General features: G+C 42.2%; 1 protein-coding gene across 3 annotated transcripts in view; it reads right to left on the bottom strand.

Annotated features, from left to right (window-relative positions):
* LOC105479138 (nerve growth factor) overlaps window positions 1-23,081 on the bottom strand; it is a 52,243-nt gene that overhangs the window by 5,793 nt on the left and 23,369 nt on the right. For 2 of the 3 annotated variants that reach the window (XM_011736951.3, XM_011736950.3), the window contains exon 2: window positions 1,934-2,057. Coding sequence is in view for 1 of the 3 variants with exons in the window: in XM_071072489.1 (XP_070928590.1) it covers window positions 1,934-2,080 (147 nt within the window). In the remaining 2 variants the exon portion in view is untranslated. Of the gene's footprint in view, window positions 1-1,933; window positions 13,135-23,081 lie in introns of those variants that run through there. The other variant, XM_071072489.1, reaches the window with a different exon arrangement.

The following is a 23,081-nucleotide window of genomic DNA, read 5'->3' as shown; positions in this document are numbered from 1 at the left end:
CTCCAGTAATAGGATACATTTCTTGCACTAGGTGAATGATCTTCAAAGATTCTGGCCTCACCTAAATGGGTGATGAAGCTGCTGGACAGAGCTAAGCAACTGGCCCAAATATTTGTGGTTAGGAGGGCTGACGGCACTGGGAGGCTTGGCAACCGTGCCTGGGGAGATGTGTTGTAGAAGGGAGTGAGAGAATTCCTGCCTTGGAGAGAGCCATGCCAAGAGCTGCGAGCGATTCTCGGGCTAGAGATGGTATACGTGAACCCGGGTCACTAACAGTTGGCGAGAGATGAAATTCTTGTGGCCAAGGAAATCCAGCCTCCTCCTCCTCCATCTCATTCGCCACATTCCGAGAGTGGGTCAAGGGTCGTTTCTTGTTTTACGCTTGACCTTCACTCTAAATGTTAACTGGCTGCTGTCTTCAGTTGTAAAGGCTTGAATGCTCTTGGGGGTCGGGGTGAGAGGAATTCTGTGACTTCTCATTTCCCCAGCAAGGTACTTCAGAGGTGTCCTGGGCTGGGCTGAACAGAGAGAGGCATCGACAGAGTAAAATCCAGAGCCTCCGTTAGTATCTCCCAGACAGGATTTATTGGGAGGAGGCATGGCTTGGAAGGTACATCAGAGATTCAAGTCCAGAGGCTCTCAAACTTCAGGGCATCAGAATCACCTGCAGCGTTTGTTACACTACAGACTGCTGTGCCCCATCTCCAGAACGCTCGATTCTATAGCTCTGGTAGGAGGACACTAAGAATCTACATTTCTAATAAGTTTCCAGATGATGCTGATGCAGTTGGTCTGGGGACCACATTTTGAGAGCCACAAGTCTAGCCTAATTCTTTAACTTTGTAGAAGACGAAAATGAGCCTTGGAGAGGCTAAGTGACTTGGGCTTTTGCAGCCAGTGAGTGGCAGGGCCAGTCTGTGGACACCTGACTTGAGCTCAGCCTTGCTATCTTTTAGAGGAGAGAGGCCTGAAGCCATATGCACACTGTAACTGATAGGTGCTGGGGTGAGTTTACTCATCCCCCAACATCGAAATGAAAATTCCATTTCAAAATTCCAACAGATTATAAGTTTTACCTTCCTGATGCCACAAATCCAGATATTAGGGAATATTTAGATATTGAATTGTTTCATATCTGCTTTGTTGGATTTCTGGGCACCATATAGACTTTATCCAAAAGCTCTTAAAATGCCCATGATAGAAATATGCAACCAGAAAGCACTAGCAGGTACCGGCACCTGTGGGGTCACTGGGTTCTTGGAGGGCAGGTGTGCTGGATACATGAATGGGAACCAAATCAACTGATCTGAATTCTTAGAGACATACCTTGACATGAATGAGCTGAGATAGTAATAATTATTATTTATTGGGTATAATTTTCTAATTAACCATTACACAAACCTGGGAGGTTGGCCATATCATTCCTGTTTTAACAATGAGAAGCCAGAGATGTAGTAAGATTAAGTAATTGCATCACAGGTACACGCCAAACAGAAATGGAACTCAGAGCCAGACCTCCTGTGTACAGATCTGGAACTCTTCCACACCCCTCCACTCCACTAGCCAAGGGCACAAAGAGTGGCTGTGAACCTTCCATTTCACAAGCTCCCTGCTCAGTCGGACCAGAGAGTTGTGTGGAGGGTCTGATTGACACTGGCTATTCGAGGTCCTGTGTTTGGTGACTTTAGACCCTTGATGCAGCTCAGACTCCTGATATGTCCCTGGGGGCCATGGGGCCAACCTGAGGGCACAAAAGATTTCCTCTCCTGGGCTAGGCAGGCTGCGTTTGCTGCATCACTGAGAGCTTCTCCAGGCCCTTGCTGCTCAGCAGTTCAATCTGACTTGCCCTCTCAGGTTCTGTCACTTGGGACCCGTGCTTCTGGCAGCTGCAGAGGCAGGACCTTGGCAAGGCCAAGGCCCCTTAGGCACTTACCTCAGTGTGGCCAGGATAGAAAGCTGCTCCCTTGGTAAAACTGTTATTGGGTCCGGACGCTGAGCTGAGCTTGGGTCCAGCATGCCATCCAGCCCCTTGGACTGCACGACCACTGACCAAAACTCTGTGGAGGGGGAGAGCTGGCATTAGACTGGTACCTCACCACATTCCCTGTGCCCTACACAGTGGGGAGGCATGTGCCAATAGGACAAATTCCATTTCCTTGAGTTCTGGGATTTTACCAGCATCAGGGCCCAGGAAGGAGCTAGAATTTGGCTACCAAAATTTACCGGGGCCTGGCCTCTCATGGTCCTGTAGTGGCACTTGCCTCTCACTCTTGCGCCATACCTTTTCGTTTCAGCCTGGACACCATCCATGGCTGATCTTGCACCTAGTGCAGGTGTTTCTAGACACATGCCAAAGTCTTGCCCCAGCAGATCCCTAATCTGGAATCAAAATGGAAATTGTTCAGTACCTGACACATGCAGACGTAGTAGATCCAACTCTGAACCAGCCTAAAATACATTATACAGATGCAAAATCTCTGACAATCCAGGGCAAGTTGGTGCTTTGATAAAAATGCAGATGAGTAATGGTGACGAATAAGACAGACTGACCATTTGAGAGAGAGCATGGAGCTCTCACAGAATCAGGCAGGAATCTCAGAGTACCACAATGAAAAGCAGGTTTTAGAATTGGAAGCTATGGAGCTGATACAATTTTAAAAAATCAATTTTAGGCTGTAGTTTCTAAAAACAATGTAAGCTTTCTATTCTCCTGTCCCCTCTATTACCTAATCTATGTAGGCGCTTCATTCATTCACAATATTTTCTGGGCACCGACTATGTACCAAGCACTGTTTTTGGTGTCGAGCAGCAGTAAATAAGACAAACAAGGCCTCTGCTCTCAGGGGGCTTACAGTCTTGTGTAAATAAGCAAGATATCTCCAGATTCGTTATATGCCATGAAGGCAATTACAGGGTCTGATGATAGAGGGAAACTGCAGGAGGTATCGAGGGGCCACTGTAGACGGGACCTTCAGCGAGGAGTCCTCTGAGGAGATGGCCTTCAAGCTGAGACCTGGAGGACGAGAAGGAATGAGGGAGAGAACATTCCAGGCAGCAGGAACAAGTGCAAAGGCCCTGAGATAGAAACAAGACAAAGGTTCTGAGCATGAAGGAATGAGACCTAGAAAACGAGCTGGAGAGCCAGAAAGAGCCAGGTCTACAGAGACACAGCACGGAGTTATGGTTTTATCCTCAGGACATTAGGAAGGGAGTAGAGGGCTTTGAACAGGAGGGTGATATTTATGGGTAAATGAATGAATGTCTATGACAGAATTTGTTGTAGGGTGGAGAAGCCCTCCCAATAAAGTTCTAGAATGACATCTTAACCTTCCTGTCCATATTCTCTTTTCAACTCCAAAAAACTCCCCTCCCTGTGGTATCTTTGTCCAGCGTGGATCCCCACCACATACCTTCATCCAACTCCGTCTCAGCTTGTGCTATGAAAGCGAATGTCAGAGAAGCCACCACGGCTCCCCAAACTCCAACCACGAAGAGGAGCTGGAGAACAGGGGAGGTAGCAAGGGCCTCTGAAGTGGTCTTCAAGCCACTAGAAATCATGAAATTAAGCCCTGGGATGTCTCCATTCTTCTTCCTTTCCCATCCTGCTCAAAATAGTCTTCTTACCCCAGAAAGAACCAGAAAAATCTTTCAATACTCAATTGGGGTTGAAGGCTAGTGATGAAAATGCGTACTCAGACACTCTTTAAAAGGTTACATTCTGTGACAAAGAACATTTTCATGCTCTCCCAGAGTTGGACCTAGCATGGGAGAGGGAGAATGGCATGTCCCCAGGGTAAGAGGTGGACATTATCTGGTCCCATTAGTCATGGGAAGACGGTTTCATCTAGTCCATAAACCCTTCATCTGGGTGTTTGGCTAAACCTGAAAGGTTGCAGGCTGGAACCCATACACCTGCATTCTGATTCAGTTCACTCTGAGCTTTCTCCTCTATAGGATGAGAAGCTGGCACAGATAAGAGCTAAGGTCCCCTTTGGCTCTGATCATCTGAGATTCCATGACTTTGAATGTTTTCCAGGCTGCATTGCTACTAGATGCTTAAGTAGTGCTTTCTCTCACCCCAAAATTGGGATTCATTTATTTCATTGATTAAACACTTAAACTTGCAGGTCCTGTGCTGGCCACTGTGTTAGGTGTCAGGTGCTAGGGATACAAAGAAGAATAAGACATAATACTTAACTTCCTAGAGCAAGTAATCTAGAGATAGGAAAAGGCACACATATAAACAAACATTTAAAGTACAGTGAGTTAAGTATGATGTATATGTGACATGATATGGAAACATAGTGGAAGGAGAAATTGGTTTTATCTGGCCAGACTGGTTAGAGACATATTCATAGAGGAGATAACATCTGAGCAGGGTTCTTAAGGATGAATAAGAGCTCATTAGGGAAGAAGGGAAGGAAAGGTCCCAGAGTTCAAGAACTGGGTGGAGGTCCACCATGGCATTGCAAGAGTAGGGGAGAGGAGAGGAGTATAGAATGGGCCTTACACATCAGAAGGTGCTAAGAGACTTGCAGTACCCTTCTGGGGCCTGCCTACTGAACTTCTTCCTATCGGACACAAAAAGCCTCCGCTTTTAATCAGTAGAGCAACCAGAGAAGGAATAGTGACTTTCTCTGGAAATATTCTGGATATTCTACTACAAGCTAGGATGGCCTCCAATCTGGATGACTAGAAGAAGAGGGACGTTTGGTTTAAATAAAAAATTCCACAATTCCTAGGAAGATCTGCATTCTTAGGGTATCTACTGTAAGCCAACCACAATAGATTCCCTGGCCCTGTATCTGCAATTTCTGGACCAAGTCACCTTGGTGCATGCCAGGGTCAGGGTCTCCTGCCAATCTCATCTGGATATCTGATTGCTATATTTGGAATTGTGTCCAGCATTTCCTATGCCTTTGGCCTTGTCTTATTCTGTGTTGATATAAGCAGTTTATTACTGCAGAGAGAAATTCTCTGTCCACAATAATGAAACTCTAAAATATTTTTGTAGATATTGTTGTCATTGTTTTTAGTCTCATGCTAATGAAGGTTGAGGCTCTAAAATTAAATCCAATTTAAATATTACAAATTTCTAATGCAAGGCATTGGGACAAACAACCCAAATGCATATCTATTTTTAAAACCCTGTCTGTTTTCATAGAGTAATCACTTAAACAGAAATCAGCTCTCACACTTTTGATAAATGCATGGAAATAAATCTCAGCTCATTTCAGGATCATATTCTATTCCTTCTTACAGGGCACAAAGGAATCCTAATAAAGTCTGGTGTACCTCTTCTAGAGCTTGTCCTGTCCTGGGTTTTATGCTTTGAAGCAGTGGTTCTCAAAGTGTGGTTCCATAGCAGTATTGTAGTAATATCTTAGAACACGTTAGAAATGCGAATTCTTGGGTTTTACCACAAACCTACGGAATCAGAAACTCTGGGAATGAAACACAGCAATCTGTGGTTTAACCAACCCTGCAGGTGATTCTGATAGTCACATAAGTTTAAGAACCATTGCTTTAGGGCTTCCACCTTGTTCCTCCTCATGGGGTAAAGGATCCAGTGCAAAGACGAAGCACCAACCCAGAGCCATTCCACTCTGTAGACCACCGCTTGAATGTAACTTTCCATATAACAGTCAAAGGTATGTTGTGGGCTTCTTCCCTCTTCTGGACCATACTCTTAGGACTTATCTCAGAACCCAATGTCCAACCAACCCTAAGCCTGGTAGAGCTAGGGGAGAGAGGGCTCTTCTTAAGACCCCTGAGGTTAATCGATAATATTTTGGTCAATTTCAGTCATGAAACTTAGATTAATGGCAAACTGTCCAAAATCCAATCAATATATAGTTTAAGGAAACTGTGCCTCTGCTGATCGTTTGTCAGGGACTAATGGGCCTTAGCCGCAGCTATTGAAACCCGATAACTGTCAATCTCCATCCCCTTAATCCTTCCACACTCAGATTTTGTGGGACATTCTATCTATCTCACTGGCTCCCCGTTTCTACTGTCCCTGAATCCTCTATAGCAGTGGTTCTCAACTTTGTCTGTAGTTTGGAATCTCCTGGGCAGCTTTTTGCACTCCTGCTGCCTGTGTCTCACCTTCAGAGATTCTGGTTTCATTGACCTGGAGTGCTGCCTGGGCCTCGGGAATTTGTAAAGCTCCCTAAGTGATCCCAATATAAAGCCAGGGCTGGGAACCCCTGCTGCATAGGATGAATGGGAAGTTTGGAATTGTCTTTGATAAGCTAGTAATTGTGAGACATTATCAAGAAATTAATATATCTCAGAAAACATAAAGTTCATGTGTGGTCACATTATAAGCCACAAGAAGGTCTAAGAATATAGTTGACAAACTCTCCGGGGAATGTTGCCCCCGTCTCTCCTGCCTGACCAATGCCCAGTTGTCTAGATATAACTGACATTTGTGAATTGGAAGCTTTTTGTTTGTTTTACTCCTTTCATGCCACTTAAAATCTTCTCTGGTGATGCCTATTATTGACCATTATTAAGGCCATTACCAAGCACATCAAATCATGTCAAAATGGCCAAAGTTGATTTTTTTCCCCCAAAAGAGCTCTCAGTCAGCAAACTTCATGGTTGTATTCCATACTAGAAAAGATTTCAGATTCCTTTTCCCATTGTGGACAGACTCCAAGTAGGGACTAACAGAGAGAGGGGAGGATTAAGGGGAATAGTTACAGCCTATAGCAATCGCACCAACAATCATTCTTATACCCTCAACAACATGTCCTTCATCTAAGACATTCCTAGTGAGTATCCCTACTCACCGAGCTCTCCTGGGCGGAAACTAGGAGAAAGGGGGCTGCAGTCGCCCTGACATCTTTAATGTAGTGCAAGCTGCTCTTGGGACTAGCCATTGCTTTGGAGCACATGGGAGGACTAGCCATTGCTTTTTGGCCAGGTGTCCCCAAATCTTTGGTATTCAAAATTTCAGCACATGGTCCTTGGACTTAATAATAGTCCAACCCACTATTTGGTAATAGCCAAATTGATCACTGCATCAAAGATGCCAGGGCAGCTTCAGCCCCCTCGCTGCTAGTTTCCACCAAGGAGAGCTCTGTGCATAGGGAAACTCACTAGGAATGTCTTACATTAAGGACATGTTGTTGAGGAAATAAGAATAATTGTTGATGTGACTGCTGTGATCTTCCTGGCTGTAGCCATTCCCCTCAATTCTCCCCTCCCTCTGTTAGTCCTTACCCTGAGTCTGTCCACAATGGGAAAAGGAATTTGAAATCTTTTCTAGTATGAAATATAATATGAGGTTTGCTGAGAAGGAGCTCTTTTTTGAGGGAAAAATCAACTTTGGCCATTTTAAGATGATTTGATGCGTTTTAACTATCCAGTGGTTTTGGCACATCCAATAGGAAATTAATACCAACGACTTAGGAAGACATTAAGGTTCGGTGAAATTGCTGTTCTTTTTGATGAAAAGTTTCAATGCTGACAATTCTAAAGTACCCTGGCACATTTTCCTGAAAGAAAAATGGTCCTATGGCTCTTTGGGAAATTTGTGGGTAAATTACAAAACCCTTTCTAGCACTTCCCCGGAGAGTGAGACAGCTATAGGTAGGAAGAAGTTGTGGTTGGCTGACCTCAGCTTCAGAATCAAAGGGCACTTGCTATGAATGAGAGTGGCCTTCTATTGTGTGTGGCGAAACACAATCCGCATGTTTACCTGACTGGAGGAATTCATGAGCTGTATAACGTCCCACACCCCAGGGAGGTTTTCAAAGTGTGGGTAATTACAACAACATTATTGTGGTAGAAGATAAGACATCTAAACACACAGCAGCCTTCCGTTACAGAGTTGAGGGCAGAATATTTTTGCAAGAATGTATGGCTAAATAATAGTCCTTGTAGTATAGCCCATCAGCTTAGTAATACTAGTAATATATCTATAATCTATATTTGAGTGCCAAAAACAATCCAATAATTTTTCAAACTTTTCTGAGATCCTAAGAAAACATCTCCTTTGTTCCAACTGGCTAATCCTTAAACCACACACAAAAAACTTCATTTCAGTGATGCTTTTGTCCTTTCCCTGGTCCGTTGTTTCCATACTTGGGACTAATAGCAGACAGTGGTACTGGGAGCAACGACTCTCAGGTTGGTTGCAGTCAAGGTTCGCATATAATCATAACAGCACCTATGGAGTCTCCAGGCTACTGCAGACCTTGAATGACCACCTAGGATTGAACACACGAAGGAAAGCAAAACGGTGCCAGTGAATGTTAACTCAGATCCAAGCCCTTTATTCTACTTGCTTTATAGGATTAAATGTCCTCGGCTCTTCTTGAGCTAGCCTTTTCCTCTCAGTGTGTGGTATGTTTTCTAAGCAATAGGTCAAGAAATGTTACAACACAGAAGTCTATAATGCGATTCAGATGTAACTTCAGAAATTAAGACGAGGTAAAGATTCATAGCCCTGAAAAAGACCAGGAACTATACTGGCTTAACTGACACATGGGATTCCGGTGCTTTAAAAAAGGCAGGCAGTCCGGGATTAAGGAGGGATAAGGGATGAGTCATGGCACTTGAATGTAAGGATTCAAGTAAAATGCCACCCTTACTCATTAAAGTGTCCATTAGATGAGGCCATTTCTGTTTGAGCAGCTGGACTTCAGTTTCACTGCAAAAATCACTGCACCTCAACCAACCTGCATCCAAGAAAACATGGATCACAAGCAGTCAGCACCAAACACATCCCAAGGGAAACTGAGTCCGAGGACACATCAGATACCGTCCCACTCCACACCACTCTGTAGTGACAGCTGCCATCGTGTCTTGAGCTCCCTTGCTCTTCTGCACTGACATTTCCTGGCTTGTCTGCTGACTTCACATCCAGAAAATCTGACTCAAGGCATGAAAGAGATAACTCAGCCCAGCTTTGCCCAGGCATGCAGCACATGCAAATCCTAGGTAACCTGAGGCGAAGATAAGAGCTGGAAATGAAGAATTTACTTCCATGTGTGTGTTTGTCAGGGGGCTTTAGCTACTTCCTGTGCATGGCTTTAACTATCTTAGTCCCATATGGGCTCCTATTATACAGTAACACATATGACTTATGGGGAATGCTGGAATACCATCAGGGTGGTTACCTCTAATGAAGGGCTATTTGACAGGGATTTTTGAACTTAGGTTAAGGAGTTTCATCTAGCTCTTTCATTATCTCGGGATGAAAGGTCAGGAGAGATGAAAACCTGCTGTCCTTTCTAAAGTCACTTGCTTCTCATATAATTATATTTCAGAATATTCCCAGTCTTCTAGTGTTTCTTCTTTTAAGATTTATTTGATAATGACAACATGAACAAAATAAAAACTCTGCATTGGGGAAATTTACTCCGGAGCTAACGAGAGACTCACAGAGAGCATCTGTCTCTAGAGACCCAGAACATTGTGGGTAATTAGAAATTCCAGAGATGAGAGCAGACAGTTTTCCTTCTCAATCACCACACTTCTCAATCTTCAGCAAGAGACTTAACCTCTCTGCCCCTCAACATCTTCTCTCAAAAATCAGAACAATTATACCCTCCATATTGGGTTATTGAGAGGGTTAAATTGAATAAGCATTTAGCCCAGTGCCTGACACCTAGTTGGTGCTACATAAATATCAGCTACTCTTATTAATATCATTAAAGACATTTGGCCAGAATCAGGCAGCTAGTTAGTGGCAGATCTGGGTGCAGAAGAGAAAGTGATGCCTCCTGTTCATCCCATGCCCCCATCTGGCCCTCTCTGGCAGGAAGAAATCACCACTTTGTGTCCCAGTTGTGATTGGAATGGCTGGCCATGCACATGCTCAGTGGAACCGAGCAATTGTAGACTGCTCAGCCTGCAGCTGTGGGGCGATTATCTGCAATCATTTGCCAACAAAGATGCTGAGTAACAAACTGAAACATTTGTTTTTGAAATGATACATTTTCTTCAGCCATGTCGCAGTCAGAGGGAGGAAGCTGCTCCAGCTATGGCTGTGTTCATCGGAGCGCTGCGATGTTTAGCTGTCACTAAAACTTGCCAGGCACTGTAAAGTTAATAGCATCTTTTCTTAAGTAATTGCTGCCTTGCAGGAAAAGTGAATCACAAGGAGAATACAACGTGGAAGATATCCTCATGATCACATTTATACTTGGTTATCCAGGGATTTGGGACAAGTTTAGGCATCTGCTGGATTAACTTCTTGAGGTCTTAAGTGTATTTCTATCTGTGGGGCTGTCCCAGTGTAGGCACTTAATGAATGTTTATTGAACGGAATTGAAGACTCTTCCCACAGCTGCGCCAGTTTATTCAACCCAAGTAAATCATTATTTCATGTTATACTGGGAAATAACAAGTGGTCCCAATTCACCTTCTTGGATAACTGGGCGAGCCTCCCTTTTACTTTGGCTATTTAGTGTTTTATTTAAGAAGGAGAGTGCCACATTGGTGGCCTGACAGGTGGGCCTCAGAGGAACTAAGAATCTAAGACCCTTCTTTATGAGCCCTAAGTGTACACAGGTGTTGTGCAAAACAAACACCCTCCTTACTTCCAGCTTGTTCATTTTTCTTGTCTAGAATTTCCTTGGAGAAGGCTATGCTCCAACCCAGCCGCTGGTTATGTTGTGCAATCCACTGGGATGGCAATCACCTCATTGTTTAGTTACAACCCATGAAAAGATGAAAAAAAGAAAGAAAAAAACACAGTACACATACAGAATGAGGGTGGAGACTGCATGATGATAATGAAAACCATTTGTTAGCATTTCACTTCTTTGTGAATCAGCCGAGTTTCTGGCACCAGGCCTCTGTCTGTAAAGGAAGCTGCACCTCAAAGGCCCTCCAGGGACTCTTTCTGCCTTGTCTGGTCTAGAGAGTGTCGCCTTTTGTCCCCAGGAAGGTAGGCGCTAGACTGACTGCCCCAGCTCCCTCTGCACTGCAGCCACCAGGACTGGCTCCAGCTCTCACCTTTTGTCCCAGGGCCATGTACCTATCCTGTGTGGTTGCACACTGGTGGTTACTTTTAAGCTCTGCCTAAACCACAGTTTGATCTCATGCGTGTGAGGATGCTTTTCCCCTTTGTCATCTCCCTGTATTGTGTCCCCTCATCTGTGTCCAGCACTTTCAGCCCTGCTTTCTTTTTGGCTATTTCAACTTTTCCTTCTTTCCACAGACCTGATTCCTGTATTCTCAAAATAAGGATTCAAACTTTGGAGGAATAAAAAGCAAAAATAAATTAAAATTTAATAAATAAAACAAAAAACCTCAACAAACAAACACCGAAAATTTCACAACCAGTAGAACACTGTGTATCTGCCTGAGCATGTATGTTTTGCCTGCATTGTCCCAAACAGAAGAATAACTTCAAAAGGCACATATGATGGTTATGGGCAGAGACCAGTACCAATGCTCTTTGTGCACCTGTATTCATTAAGTCCCAGGACCTAAGTGCTTTCCCTCTCTGCCCACTTCTGAAATCTATCACAGCATTTAGATAGGTCAAGTATAGAATTTAGATCCACAAAGCATGGCAGCATTATCTTCAACAACCACCACCACCCCTACCACCATCACTGCCTCCACTTCTTCCATTACCATCACTACTATCACCTCCTCCAACACCATCATCACCACTACTTTCTCCATCACCATCACGACTATCACCTCCTCCATCATTATCACCACCACCATCTTCCCCAACACTTCCTCACCACCAACATCCTATCGCTACCACCAGCACTATCACTTCCAACATTTTGCCACGATTACCACCCCCACCATCAACACTGCCATTAATATTACTACCATCGTCACCATCCCCATCACCTCTAAAGGGTTGAAGAACTTTGGAGTCATGGAAGTTTTACCAGTGTTCTCCAAGACCTCCTCATAGGCCATAAGTAGAATCACCAGAGGCAGAAGATAGCTGAACCTTGAGGTCATTTAGTCTCTTCCAGAGTAATTAAATGAATTGTGTAGGTCCATATAACCTCCAACTGACTGGTGAATAGAGTTAGATCTAGAAATCAATATTCCTGATTCTCCATAAATTTCATTATACTATTTTCTAGCACTCATTCTGGGGCTGTTTTTTCCTTTCTTTCTCCTGAGATTTTTCTTTTCTTTTGTCAGCTTTGTATTTCCAATAATGTTGGTTATAACATTTTTCAGTTTAGACCTTGATAAATCTTAGAATTATCTCAAAAGAGCAATACCTGTAATGGTCACAAGAACATTTATATATAGACATGTGCACATACACACACAAGTATATTTTACTTCTTCGAGATGTAGTTTTGCTGTGTCACCCAGGCTGGACTGCAGTGGCATCATCTCGGTTCACTGCAACCTCCGCCTCCTGGGTTCAAGCAATTCTCCTGCCTCAGCCTCCCAAGTAGCTGGGATTACAGGAGTACACCACCATGCCTGGCTGATTTTTTCTTTTTCTTTTTTTGTATTTTTAGTAGAGATGAGGTTTCACCATGTTGGCCAGGCTGGTCTCAAACTGCTAACCTCAGGTGATCTGCCCACCTCAGCCTCCCAAAGTGCTGGGTTTATAGACATGAGCCACTGCGCCTGGCCATATTTTTAAAAGCAGGTAAGGGATTACGTATCTTGGTCCTCCAACATGAGAAAGGCTCTTCCATTTGCCTGATGCAATCTATTAAAGGCAGGTACACAATTTTTGCAGACCATGTTGAGTTTTTCCATTTCTTCACATCTGAAGACAAGTGGACTTTGTGCTTAGGCCTCTAAAAGAAGGGAACACCCTCTCTGACCTCTCCTCTCAGCCTCCAGAAGGAGGCACTCCTCTGGTTAGTCCAATTCCATGACAGCAACGACTCCCACTTCTAAGAGAGGTGTTCTGGGAGTTAAAGGACAGGCCCTGAGCATGGCTGTCTCCTGGCCCTTCCACGCAGCGGGAGAAGTGGCAGGACAGCTGTCTGAGGAGGAGGCCTAGACAGCTTCTTTTTTCCTCAGTCACTGGTTCAGACTGAATGGGGAGCTCCTAGTGACTGCTGGGTCACTAGGGTGAGTATGCCAAAATTGTGAGTTTGAGTTTGGGTTTGTAGGAAGAAAAGGCAGGGATAGGATAGAAATCCCCAAGAGTCTTCTTTGGCCTACAGCTTAGGCTGTATTAATAAGGATAGAATGACCTATATTTTATGTGTGAAATTAAATGTAATATAATATTATGTGTTAAAATATGTTAATTACTCCTTTAGCATAAACTGTGGGTTAGAAATGAATACAACTACTACCACTAAAAATCAATAACATGTATTATGTATTATGTACCAGACACTATACTAAGCACTTTATATATATTTATTTCCTTTTAAAATACTCATTAAAATCTTTTGAGGTTAGTATTTGACAGATAAGGAAACTTCTGTCAAACTTCATTTGACAGATGAGGAAACTTCACCTCAGTAATACAGTGGGGAAGTAGAAGGTCACACTGTTGAGTGGGTGGCATGATGGACGATAGCCCAGGTCCCTTGCTCTGTGGTTCACTCCTTTTTAACCCTACTCCGCACTGCTCACAACACTGATCAATTCAAGGGAGCAAGAGTTCTGTCCTCTGGATTTTGTTCTGAGTGTCGATTTCCGCTTCCATGATACGGATAATGTATAGGTGGGATTCTGTGCATCTTCTATGCTTGAATATACCTAATTGCTTTTAAAAAATTAGCACACACTTTTGAGTTTGTAAAATACCTTGGCTTCTCTACTTATCTGTCATGACATTCTCTTTGTTTATACCCTTGAGGGAGCCCATAACCCATACTCTCTCCTCACTGAAGTAATCTAACCAACAAGGAACAGATTTTGGAAGGACTCACTAATCTGATAGAAATGTAGCAATCGAAGATAGATGTTTAGACATGTGAAGTTGTTCCTTACTGAGAAATTTATAGAAATAGAATGTGGCTATTCCATTTAATTTTATGTATTTTGGATAAGACTTACTCTTAATTCTGAGACTGTGAAGAAAAACTGCAGGCAAGACAGAAACTACTCACTCTGGGCTGAGGATGTGATTCTCTTGGTTGGCTTTTTGGGTGTGAAGACCAAGCCAGAGGCTGATGGAGCCAAGTGGAGACTGTTAATATTTCCATTCATGGACATGCAATAGCAAACCATCTCATACATTTACAGGAAAGCATCAAATATAATATCTTTGTTGAGCTTAATCAAAACCAGAGTAAAATTCCAGTCGACAAGAATAGAAACTTACCCTAATGATTTCATTTTTAGTCCAAAACATACAGTGTTTTCTCTGCTTGGTCTGTTTGTCACTTTCTAAAACAAGAAATTACCAAGCAAAGACTTTGGTTTGAGGGACGAGTGGAAAGCAATAAACATTGAGCAGAAATGCAAAGAGATCGAATGTCAAGAGTCCTTGGTGGATGAACATTCAGAAGTGGATTCAATTTGTGAATTGTTGACTTTATTTCCCAGAATTCATGTGAGTTGCTCAATCAGGATTCAATTGTCCAGCCTTCATGCTCTCAGCAGTGAGTGTTTCATATAACAGAAGTAAATCATAAGGCAAAAAAAGAGGAGGTTGAGTTACCATCAGCGGTATGTTGTTTGTTTGTTTGTTTTAGGCAAGACATTTGCTTTCATTGTTAGCAGGTGAAATGGCCTTTTTCTAGAATAATAAAAATCTCGCACTACAAAAAACATAACCAGAAGAGAAAGAACCATCTTCTGATTTGCCATAGTGAGTTCAGTCGATAGCTTAATATTAGGAATTACATTGCTATGTATACAGCAAATTGGTGGTTTTCATTACAAGCACTGGGTGAAACTCTGGAAGTTGCTCTAGCCCACCAGCCCATTGCCTCTAGAAACTCTCTTTAAAAGAGATAAAGCCACCATCTTCTTTTAGCTTCTCAAGAATAGTGAGTATGATGGTGCAAATTAGAGGAAGGCTCTTCATCAGTGAACAATGGCTGTCACCTACAGGGTAACAGTGACATTTTGGCAGGCACATCAGAAGAGCACAACATGGCCATTAATTATGCAGTTTGGTCCTGTCACCACTGGGCACTATGGGATATCTGACAATGTTGGTACTGATGATTGGTGGCCCTGGCCCTGGTGCTGGATCTGCTGATTCCAGTTAGGAGCCATCCTGGGGCTAAGCCCAGGTCAGGGACAGAGGGAGAAATGGCTGTCTCATTTCCCATCATCCTGGAGCTTGTTGAATGTGGTGGCATGAATGGATGAATCCTGAACAGATGGAATGAGATCACCCCAACACCTATAGGCACTGGAACAAACTAAGTGAGCTGGGATTTGTCTTACCCTTAGGAAACCTGATGTTATTGTAGAGGAAAACTGAAATAGTAGAAAGAGAACATTGGCGCTATAGTAGGACGCAATTGAGAGAGGAGGGGAGTAAGAGAATGAGAGCAAAGAGTAAATGAGAAGAAGGGGAAGCAGGAAAGTAACAGAGGGGAGTGGAGAAAGCAAAGGAGGGTGTGGAGGGAGATCCAAAGGGCAAAGGAGCAATGCCAGCAAGAGAGAGAGAAGCTGAGAGAAAGATCAGAGAGACAGAGACTGAGGAAAGACTTTGAAGATAATCTCAACCTCAGCTCTGGTGAGGAGGAAGAAATCACTGCACAAATCACAAGCAGACTTACAGTGATGTACTCAGCTTGTGCTGGTGAGATGTGATTCCTGAATTTCCCTAGAGAAAAAGTCCAAGGAATAGGTAATCATAGCCATTTTATAATAAGCAACAACTCTACCGAAAGAACCCAAATTTCATTGAACCGGCTTCTGGTAATCTTACAAGATTATGCATGATGATGTTTCAGTTTAGAGTCTATTAGAATATGATTTCTGCTGGAAAAATTTCAAATATAATCCCAAACCCAATGATAACATTGCCTTGGCAGAATGAAACAGTGATTTCATCTCATAGGTTAGGATAAGGCCATATCCAAGGGCTCACAGCATCTTCAACACAAAAGTCCTTCATTGCAGGGCCACTGGACTGGGCGTGCCAGACTGTCTCTTAAAATAAATGAGATTATATGACCTCACCATTATCAGATTCAGAGAAAATGCCTTGGAAAAGAAATTGTGAGTAGAAAGGACACAAGGACAACATCAAGGGAATTGGGGTTTCCCATTGATGCTTGGATCCAGCTGGAGTTAGTTACAGTGTAAACTTTGTTTAATCACATCCTCTGTCATTAATAAAACCCCAAACCAAATACAGAGATAGATGATGATGTACTTGGATTTCACATTGAGTTTGCATCATGCTTTACCAGGTGCCATCCATAAATCTGGGATGCAGGCTGCTGGAGCTGGGGCCACAGAGAGGCTGTCTCAGGGATGTGCTTCCACCATTGCTCTGTGCCACTGCCATGCCCCTGTCACTGCTGTGCAGTTGGTCAGTGAACAGGCTGATGAAGGCTATAGGCTTTGCCCAAGACCCACAGTCATTCTCTTCCCAGAGTGGCAGGTGTTAAAGGCAAACCAGGAAGGTGAGGCACCTGAAAAACCACACCATAACAAAAATGGGTTGGATGAAGTACGGATGTTAGAACTTCAGGAAGGCTTTCACAGGGAGTCTGAGAAGAGCTGCTCTCCATCATTCCAGGAAACACAGCGGGCAGAACTGGAAGAGAGGCAAGTGCTACTTCAACATGAGGTTTCTAAAGATATTCAACTAAAGAAATGGGCTGCCAGTTGTGGTGGAATTCCCTGTTATGAGCAGTGTCCAATTCAGTATGAATGACTGTCATGGCCTTTTGTTATAAGAGCATTAAACTTGTGTAGATTCAGTTATATGTAATCAGAAAAAGATTAAAAGGAGGAGAGAAAAAGGAAGCAATGAAAGAGGTAAAGAAGAAAGGAAGGAAGGGAGGAAAGAAGACAGAAAGTGAGAGAAAGAAAGAGTGAAAATGATGAACCACTTAAAAAGTAAGGGTGATTCTTAGTGTCATTCCACAAATGACTATGTGAGGCTGAGATTTGAATATACCATTCTTCAGTCAGAGTTGCTTCCCATTCAACTTTCATTCTGCATGATATTGGTGTTAAAGATTGGTGTTTTAAAAAAAAATATAGCCCCTTGTAAGCCAACTACTTTGTCTTGTGCTCAACCCAAGAAAGAGCAACTAGTTCTCACTGGAGGAATAACTAGCTGGTTGAACTTATTGAGAGACACTAATGGTTCTCCAACACGGCTCCTTCCTCAGGGATTTTCAAAGGTAAAGTCGGTTACAGTTCAAAGGCCTTTCAGACATTGATTTTAGAATGCAGTCCCTGTATGTGATCAGTTAGGCTCCATTTAACAGGAATGCTAGACAGTCCTATTGGCAAGGAGGGAAGATAAGTGATCTTTAGCAGAATGAGTGGAGAAGGCTACTGGGATACCTGAAGCAATCAGGTAGCCTTTGAGCCATCCTTTGCACTCTAATAAGACCCCTTTGTTATGCCTTAGAGCAGTCATACCTGCTCATTTAGGAAGCCAGGACTTGATAATATTATAATAAAACTAATTTTAGATAGATGCATATATTAAAGACAGACACAGGGAATAAAGACTAGAAGGAAATACAATATGTGTTGGCAGTAGTTGAATTACGAGATTATGGGTGATTTTTGTTTTATTCTTTATACTGTTCTATATTTTGTAAATATTTTGAAATAAACTATGAATAGCTTTTTAAATAATTATTATACTTTAAATTCTGGGATACATATGCAGAATGGCAGTTTTGTTATCTAGGTATACACATGCCATGGTGGTTTGCTGCACTCGTCAATCTGTCACCTACGTTAAGCATTTCTCCTAATGCTATCCCTCCCCTAGCCCCCGACTCCCCGAAAGGCCCCGGTGTGTGATGTTCCCCTCCCTGTGTCCCTGTGTCCTCCTTGTTCAACTCCCACTTATGAGTGAGAACATCAGTGACAGACTAAATAAAGAAAATGTGGCACATATACACCATGGAATACTATGCACCCATAAGAAAGGATGAGTTCATGTTCCTTTGCAGGGACATGGATGAAGCTGGAAACCATCATTCTAGGCAAACTATGAATAGCTTTTGTAAACAGAATCATGTATTTTAAAATAATTTGACAATATTATACTTAAAACTGTAGAAATGCCCATAGTTTTTAACCTACTAATCTTACTTTTGAGGTTTTATCCTAAGAAAACGTCCTAAGAGGGAAAAAGCTATATTTACGACTTTTTTCCTGCTACTAAATGATTTATAATTGCAAAGTCAGAAATCAAGTGTTCCTCAAAAAAGGGATAATTAATTAGTTGCTTTATGGAAAATCTTCTGCAAGAATTTCTATGCAGTCATCAAATGTGAAAACTGTGAAGACAGTAAGAATCAGGGACAATGCTGTGATCTAGTACAGTTTGGGGGCAAAACAGGTTGAGAAGAATATGTGTGAAATTGTTGCAGCCAAGGGAAAACACATGTGTGTGGGAACCAGGCCTGGAAGTAAATATGTAAAATGAAAACAGTTGTATTGAGTGCTACAACTTTGGGTGATCTCCTTCTTCTCTTTCCCATTTTCCAAATGACTGGTAATGTTATTATAATGCCTTTATAATGAACATAAGGTCCATAAGCCCTTCCATGTGTCCTTTCTGTAAATCCTTCAGGTTTAGGACTATACCAGATACATTTCCATGTTACTGTTCCCACCATGGTGCCAAGCCTGGGCCTTTTCAGGGGCAATGGCTCCAGTCAGTGTTGCTGAGAAAGAAACCTGGTCTATTGGATGGCTTGGGGGTGTCGGTAAGAAACATGGTCAACCTGTGAGCAGCCCCTGTGTTTGGTCAAGTTACAGTCTTACCATGTTGGACAGAGAATAAGAAGCTGATAAATTAGTCCAATGTGTGTGGACATATTCCCTGTAATTGGAAGTTCTTAGGCATGAAATATTAAGGGTTGAGAACTCAGATTCTCCTTTATTTATTGTTGACTTAGGCTGTTCTGTTCTCCAAAGCTCGCATAAGGTTTGTATATATGACAGTTTTTGATTATTTGTGCCATGGAAAGAAAAATAGGAAAGAATCCACCAAGCATATATGTTGGTTGTGTTTATCCCAGGCACTGGGGCAAGGGGTGTGGGGTGTGGGGAAGGGGTCATGGGAGGAGTAACAGGCGGGGTGGGGGGAGGAGGAAGGGGAACACAAATATTTAATACATGCCTGGTACTTGCCAGGCATTACACTAGAAGCTTGTCAGTGTATAGCTCACTTATGCTTGAGACCACATGCAAAGTAGGTACTCTATTTTGGGCAAACAAGCGAATTGAGACTCTGAGAGGCTAGATAACTTGTCCCAAGCCACGCAGGCTAGAAAGAAGACAGATTTATCTAGTTCCAAAGCACAATAAGCATTGATTTTCATTCTCTGGGAACATACTAACCGATACTCCACTAAATTGAAAATTCACTTACCATTAGTCTTAAAACTGACTTTAGTCACCAGGGGTTCTTTTATCATCAGTGGCTCTCAACCAGGAGAGGCTTCTCCCACTCCCACTCCTCCCACAAGGGACATTTGGCAATGTCTAGAGCCATCTTTGGTAAGGGAGTAGGAGGGGTGCTACTGGCATCCAGTGGGTAGAGGCTAAGGATGATGCACACTTGCCATAATGCACACGTCTGCCTCCCACAGCACAGAATCGTCTGGCCCAATATGCCAGTAGTACAGAGGTTGGGAAATCCTGCTGTATCATAATAAAGCCTAATGTAATTTATTCTCACTAAATTCACTTCCTTGTTCACTTATGAAATTAAATTTCTGTGGCTCTGAAGAATTCTCAAATACATAAAGCATCAGAGGTGATGTTTGTTTACTGAATATACTATTAGGAGCCACTCATCATATGTAAATCAAATAAATGTGCATAAGGTCTGGATGACAACGCCAAGCTTAAATCTGAAATTTATGAAGGGAAGTTACAGTGAAATTGCCAGCAAGAAATTAACAACTCCCCAAGTGTTACCAATTGTGGCTAACCCTGATCTGTATTAAATTCTACAATGAATAGCTAAATGTTCACTTGATTTCCAGGATTCCCATATGTAAAATCAGAACTTGACTGTTCTCTGATTACAAGGTCAAATCACTAAATTTTAAGTTAACACTTAAGTTGTGTCCATAAGTAGCGAGTAAATTGCTTTAGTTTGCTGTTGCTTGTCTATTTGGTGGGGCAGCATGCATTAATTTTGTGACTTTTGTGGCATTAAGACATCTCTTGGTAAACTAGAGCTAATGAATTATTCAATGCTTTTGTGGTTCACCGTAATTTTGTAGGCTCAAGATTGTACCAGTATTTGAAAAGGACTCTTAGAACTGCAAAATTGAAAAAGACTCAAGTGATTATCTAGTTTAGTCCTCAATCAGTCAATCAACCAGTATTTACTGGATGACCTACTACATGTCCAATCCCATGCCCGGTACCACAGAGAATACTAGACAAGTATAAGGCATGAGCTTTGCTTTTAAGTAATGAACAATATAGCAGAAGAGACATGACAAAGGCACAGGAAATATTTAGTGAACAACTTGGGATATAAATTGTGCTGTACATACTGTCAGCAATGAAGGGGTTCACAGAAGCCTGTATCACATGAAAATGCTGATATTTATGTACATTTTTGTCTTTTGCTTAACCTTGACAGATACCAGAGTTGCTGGATCTGAGCACTTTCTTTTTATTTGCCTTGGGGTCTAGGTAGAGGGCCTGGCCCGTACAAGCCAACTATCAAAATGTCTACTTAATAGGTGAATGAATGATCCCAATAGGAAATAGACCTTAATCTTGACCTTGAAGTCACAGAAATGTTTAAACCAGTGTTTCTCAACCCTGGAATGTCAAAAGGGGTTAGTAAAAAGAAGGTTCCATGGTCAAACATATTTGGGAACTATTGGATTAGAAACAGCTTTCTTTACTCAGAGCTCTCCATATGCATTGGGAATCTCTAAGATTTCATTTGAGGTCATACTTATTTCACCATGGACACATTTTTTACTGAGGATTTGGTAACATTTATTTGAATCAATATACCAAAAATTTATTGAGAATAATCTAAACCATCCAAAGGAAATGGCATTTTGAGTTGACCAATGTTTTCAAAATCGGTATAATAGAGCCCATAAAACTGTGGTTTGGGAATTTTCTAGAGAGAGGAAAAAGAAAGTTCTGTCCCTCTAAGCTAGTTCTGTGTGAAGGAAAGACCTGAATACTTTTGATGTCTCACGTAGTAGCTTTCATAAGTGGCCGTTTTGCAGTTCTGGTTTAGAGAGTACTGCTTTGGTCTGTTGTAACGGTTTGAGCCTCGGATGCACGTCTTTGGAAAACTTTGGATGAGTCTTTCTTAATATTCCCAAGGGGTTTGTACTTTATTTTTTAAATGTCTTTTGCCTTGAACTGCTCAATTGGGCTTGATGAATTCTCAGCAGGCTGCTGGCCCAGACCCTTAGATGAACTGGGACAGCTGCTGTTTGTTTTTCTGTAAATCCTCACTTGCTTTAATTTTGGAGGGTTTCCTGGCATAGTTTACAATGACAAGGATCACTTATGGGCAACAACCCACTAAAAAGGTAAAAGCGAAATACTCATCATATTAAGTTTCTTTATTAAAAGCTTTTTCTTTTTTACTTTAATAAATCTTTGAAATGCATAATTGTTTGTTTGTTTTCTGATCAGCTTTTGAAACAAATCTTCCGGATACTAAAGAGTTTTTAGTAAAAGGCAAAGCAGTTTAAAAATAATTGATAGTGACCTGGGGAGTTGAGTAACATTCTATTGCCATGAGGATAAAATATAAGCAGACAGTGACATATTTTGCAAATTATTTCTATTTAAACATTTGAGCCTGAGGAAACAGTTGAGGGCAGAGCTGAATCCATTTTTGCAAGTAGCTTTGATTTGAAGATAAATTTGTAAAATAATTCCGAGTACATTGTGTCATGTTCTAGCCCCACTTATAACCCTGAAATTTGTACAACTTGGCTGCACCTGAACTCCTTCCAAAGAAGCTAGTTATTAAAAAGACCACATTATAGCACAGCCTATACCAGGACTTCAGGGTGCGGGTCCTGGGGGTGGCATGGTGGAAGACCCCAGTCCATTACCTTAAACAAATGGACATGATTCCAAAGTCAAGGAACAAAGTGGTTTGATTCTGTAGAAGTGTAGCAGAAACAAACAGGAGCAAAAATCTTGGTGTGTCTGACTCGCTGTAGTTTGTCTACATGGTTCTGTGGCCGACACATGGCATACCCTTCCCCTCCAAGACGGACTCTGTGACCTAGTGGCTTGGATCCAATCAACCCTTTTGTTACTCTCCCCAGAGCTTGGCTTTGCATGTTCAGGCCTGGCAAAGGGTTGCTGCTAACAGCTCTGACTGGGACTGCACCTCCCTGTTTTCCCCATCACACAAAGCTCTATTTGTGTAGCTCCTTCTTCCCAGAGCTGCTGCCTAAGTTCTAATGAAACATTGGGACTATCTCTCAGAAAAATTAACAAACCCTTTGGGCATGCTTCTTGTAGATGATACGAACTGGATTTAAGTCACAAAATCTGTGGCTAGTGCTTGGTAATTGCTCAACTTAATTCAACACACACATAATGAGCACCTGTTCTGTGCAGGTGCACCATGCCTGGAACTGCAGGAATTACAGGTGAAGAAGACCAGTCTAGTAGGGGGAATAGATAAGCACACAAACAACTAAGCTAAAATACAGAATGAAAGTTTATTGTTGACTTGCTTGTTTAGCAACTAGATATTGAGCAACTATTATGCACCAAAACACTATTCTAGATACTGGGGATATAGTCGTGAACAGAACAGAAAAATTCTTGCTCTCAGGGAGCTTAAATTCTCCTAGAGGTGGACAGAAGACAAATAACAAATTACTAGGAAATGTCCGTTGGTGATAAGTTCTGGAAGAAATAAAGCACAGTAAGTGTTTTGGAATTATAAGTTGAAGCGCTAGTTTGGTCAGGAAAGGTCTTTCTGATGAGGCAATGTTTACAAAGAGACCTGAATGAAGTGTGGGAGA

This window comes from Macaca nemestrina, chromosome 1 (genome assembly GCF_043159975.1).
Source record: "Macaca nemestrina isolate mMacNem1 chromosome 1, mMacNem.hap1, whole genome shotgun sequence".
Classification (NCBI taxonomy): domain Eukaryota; kingdom Metazoa; phylum Chordata; class Mammalia; order Primates; family Cercopithecidae; genus Macaca; species Macaca nemestrina.
Note: the sequence above shows the minus strand (reverse complement) of the source record. Positions and strands in the feature narration are given on the sequence as shown.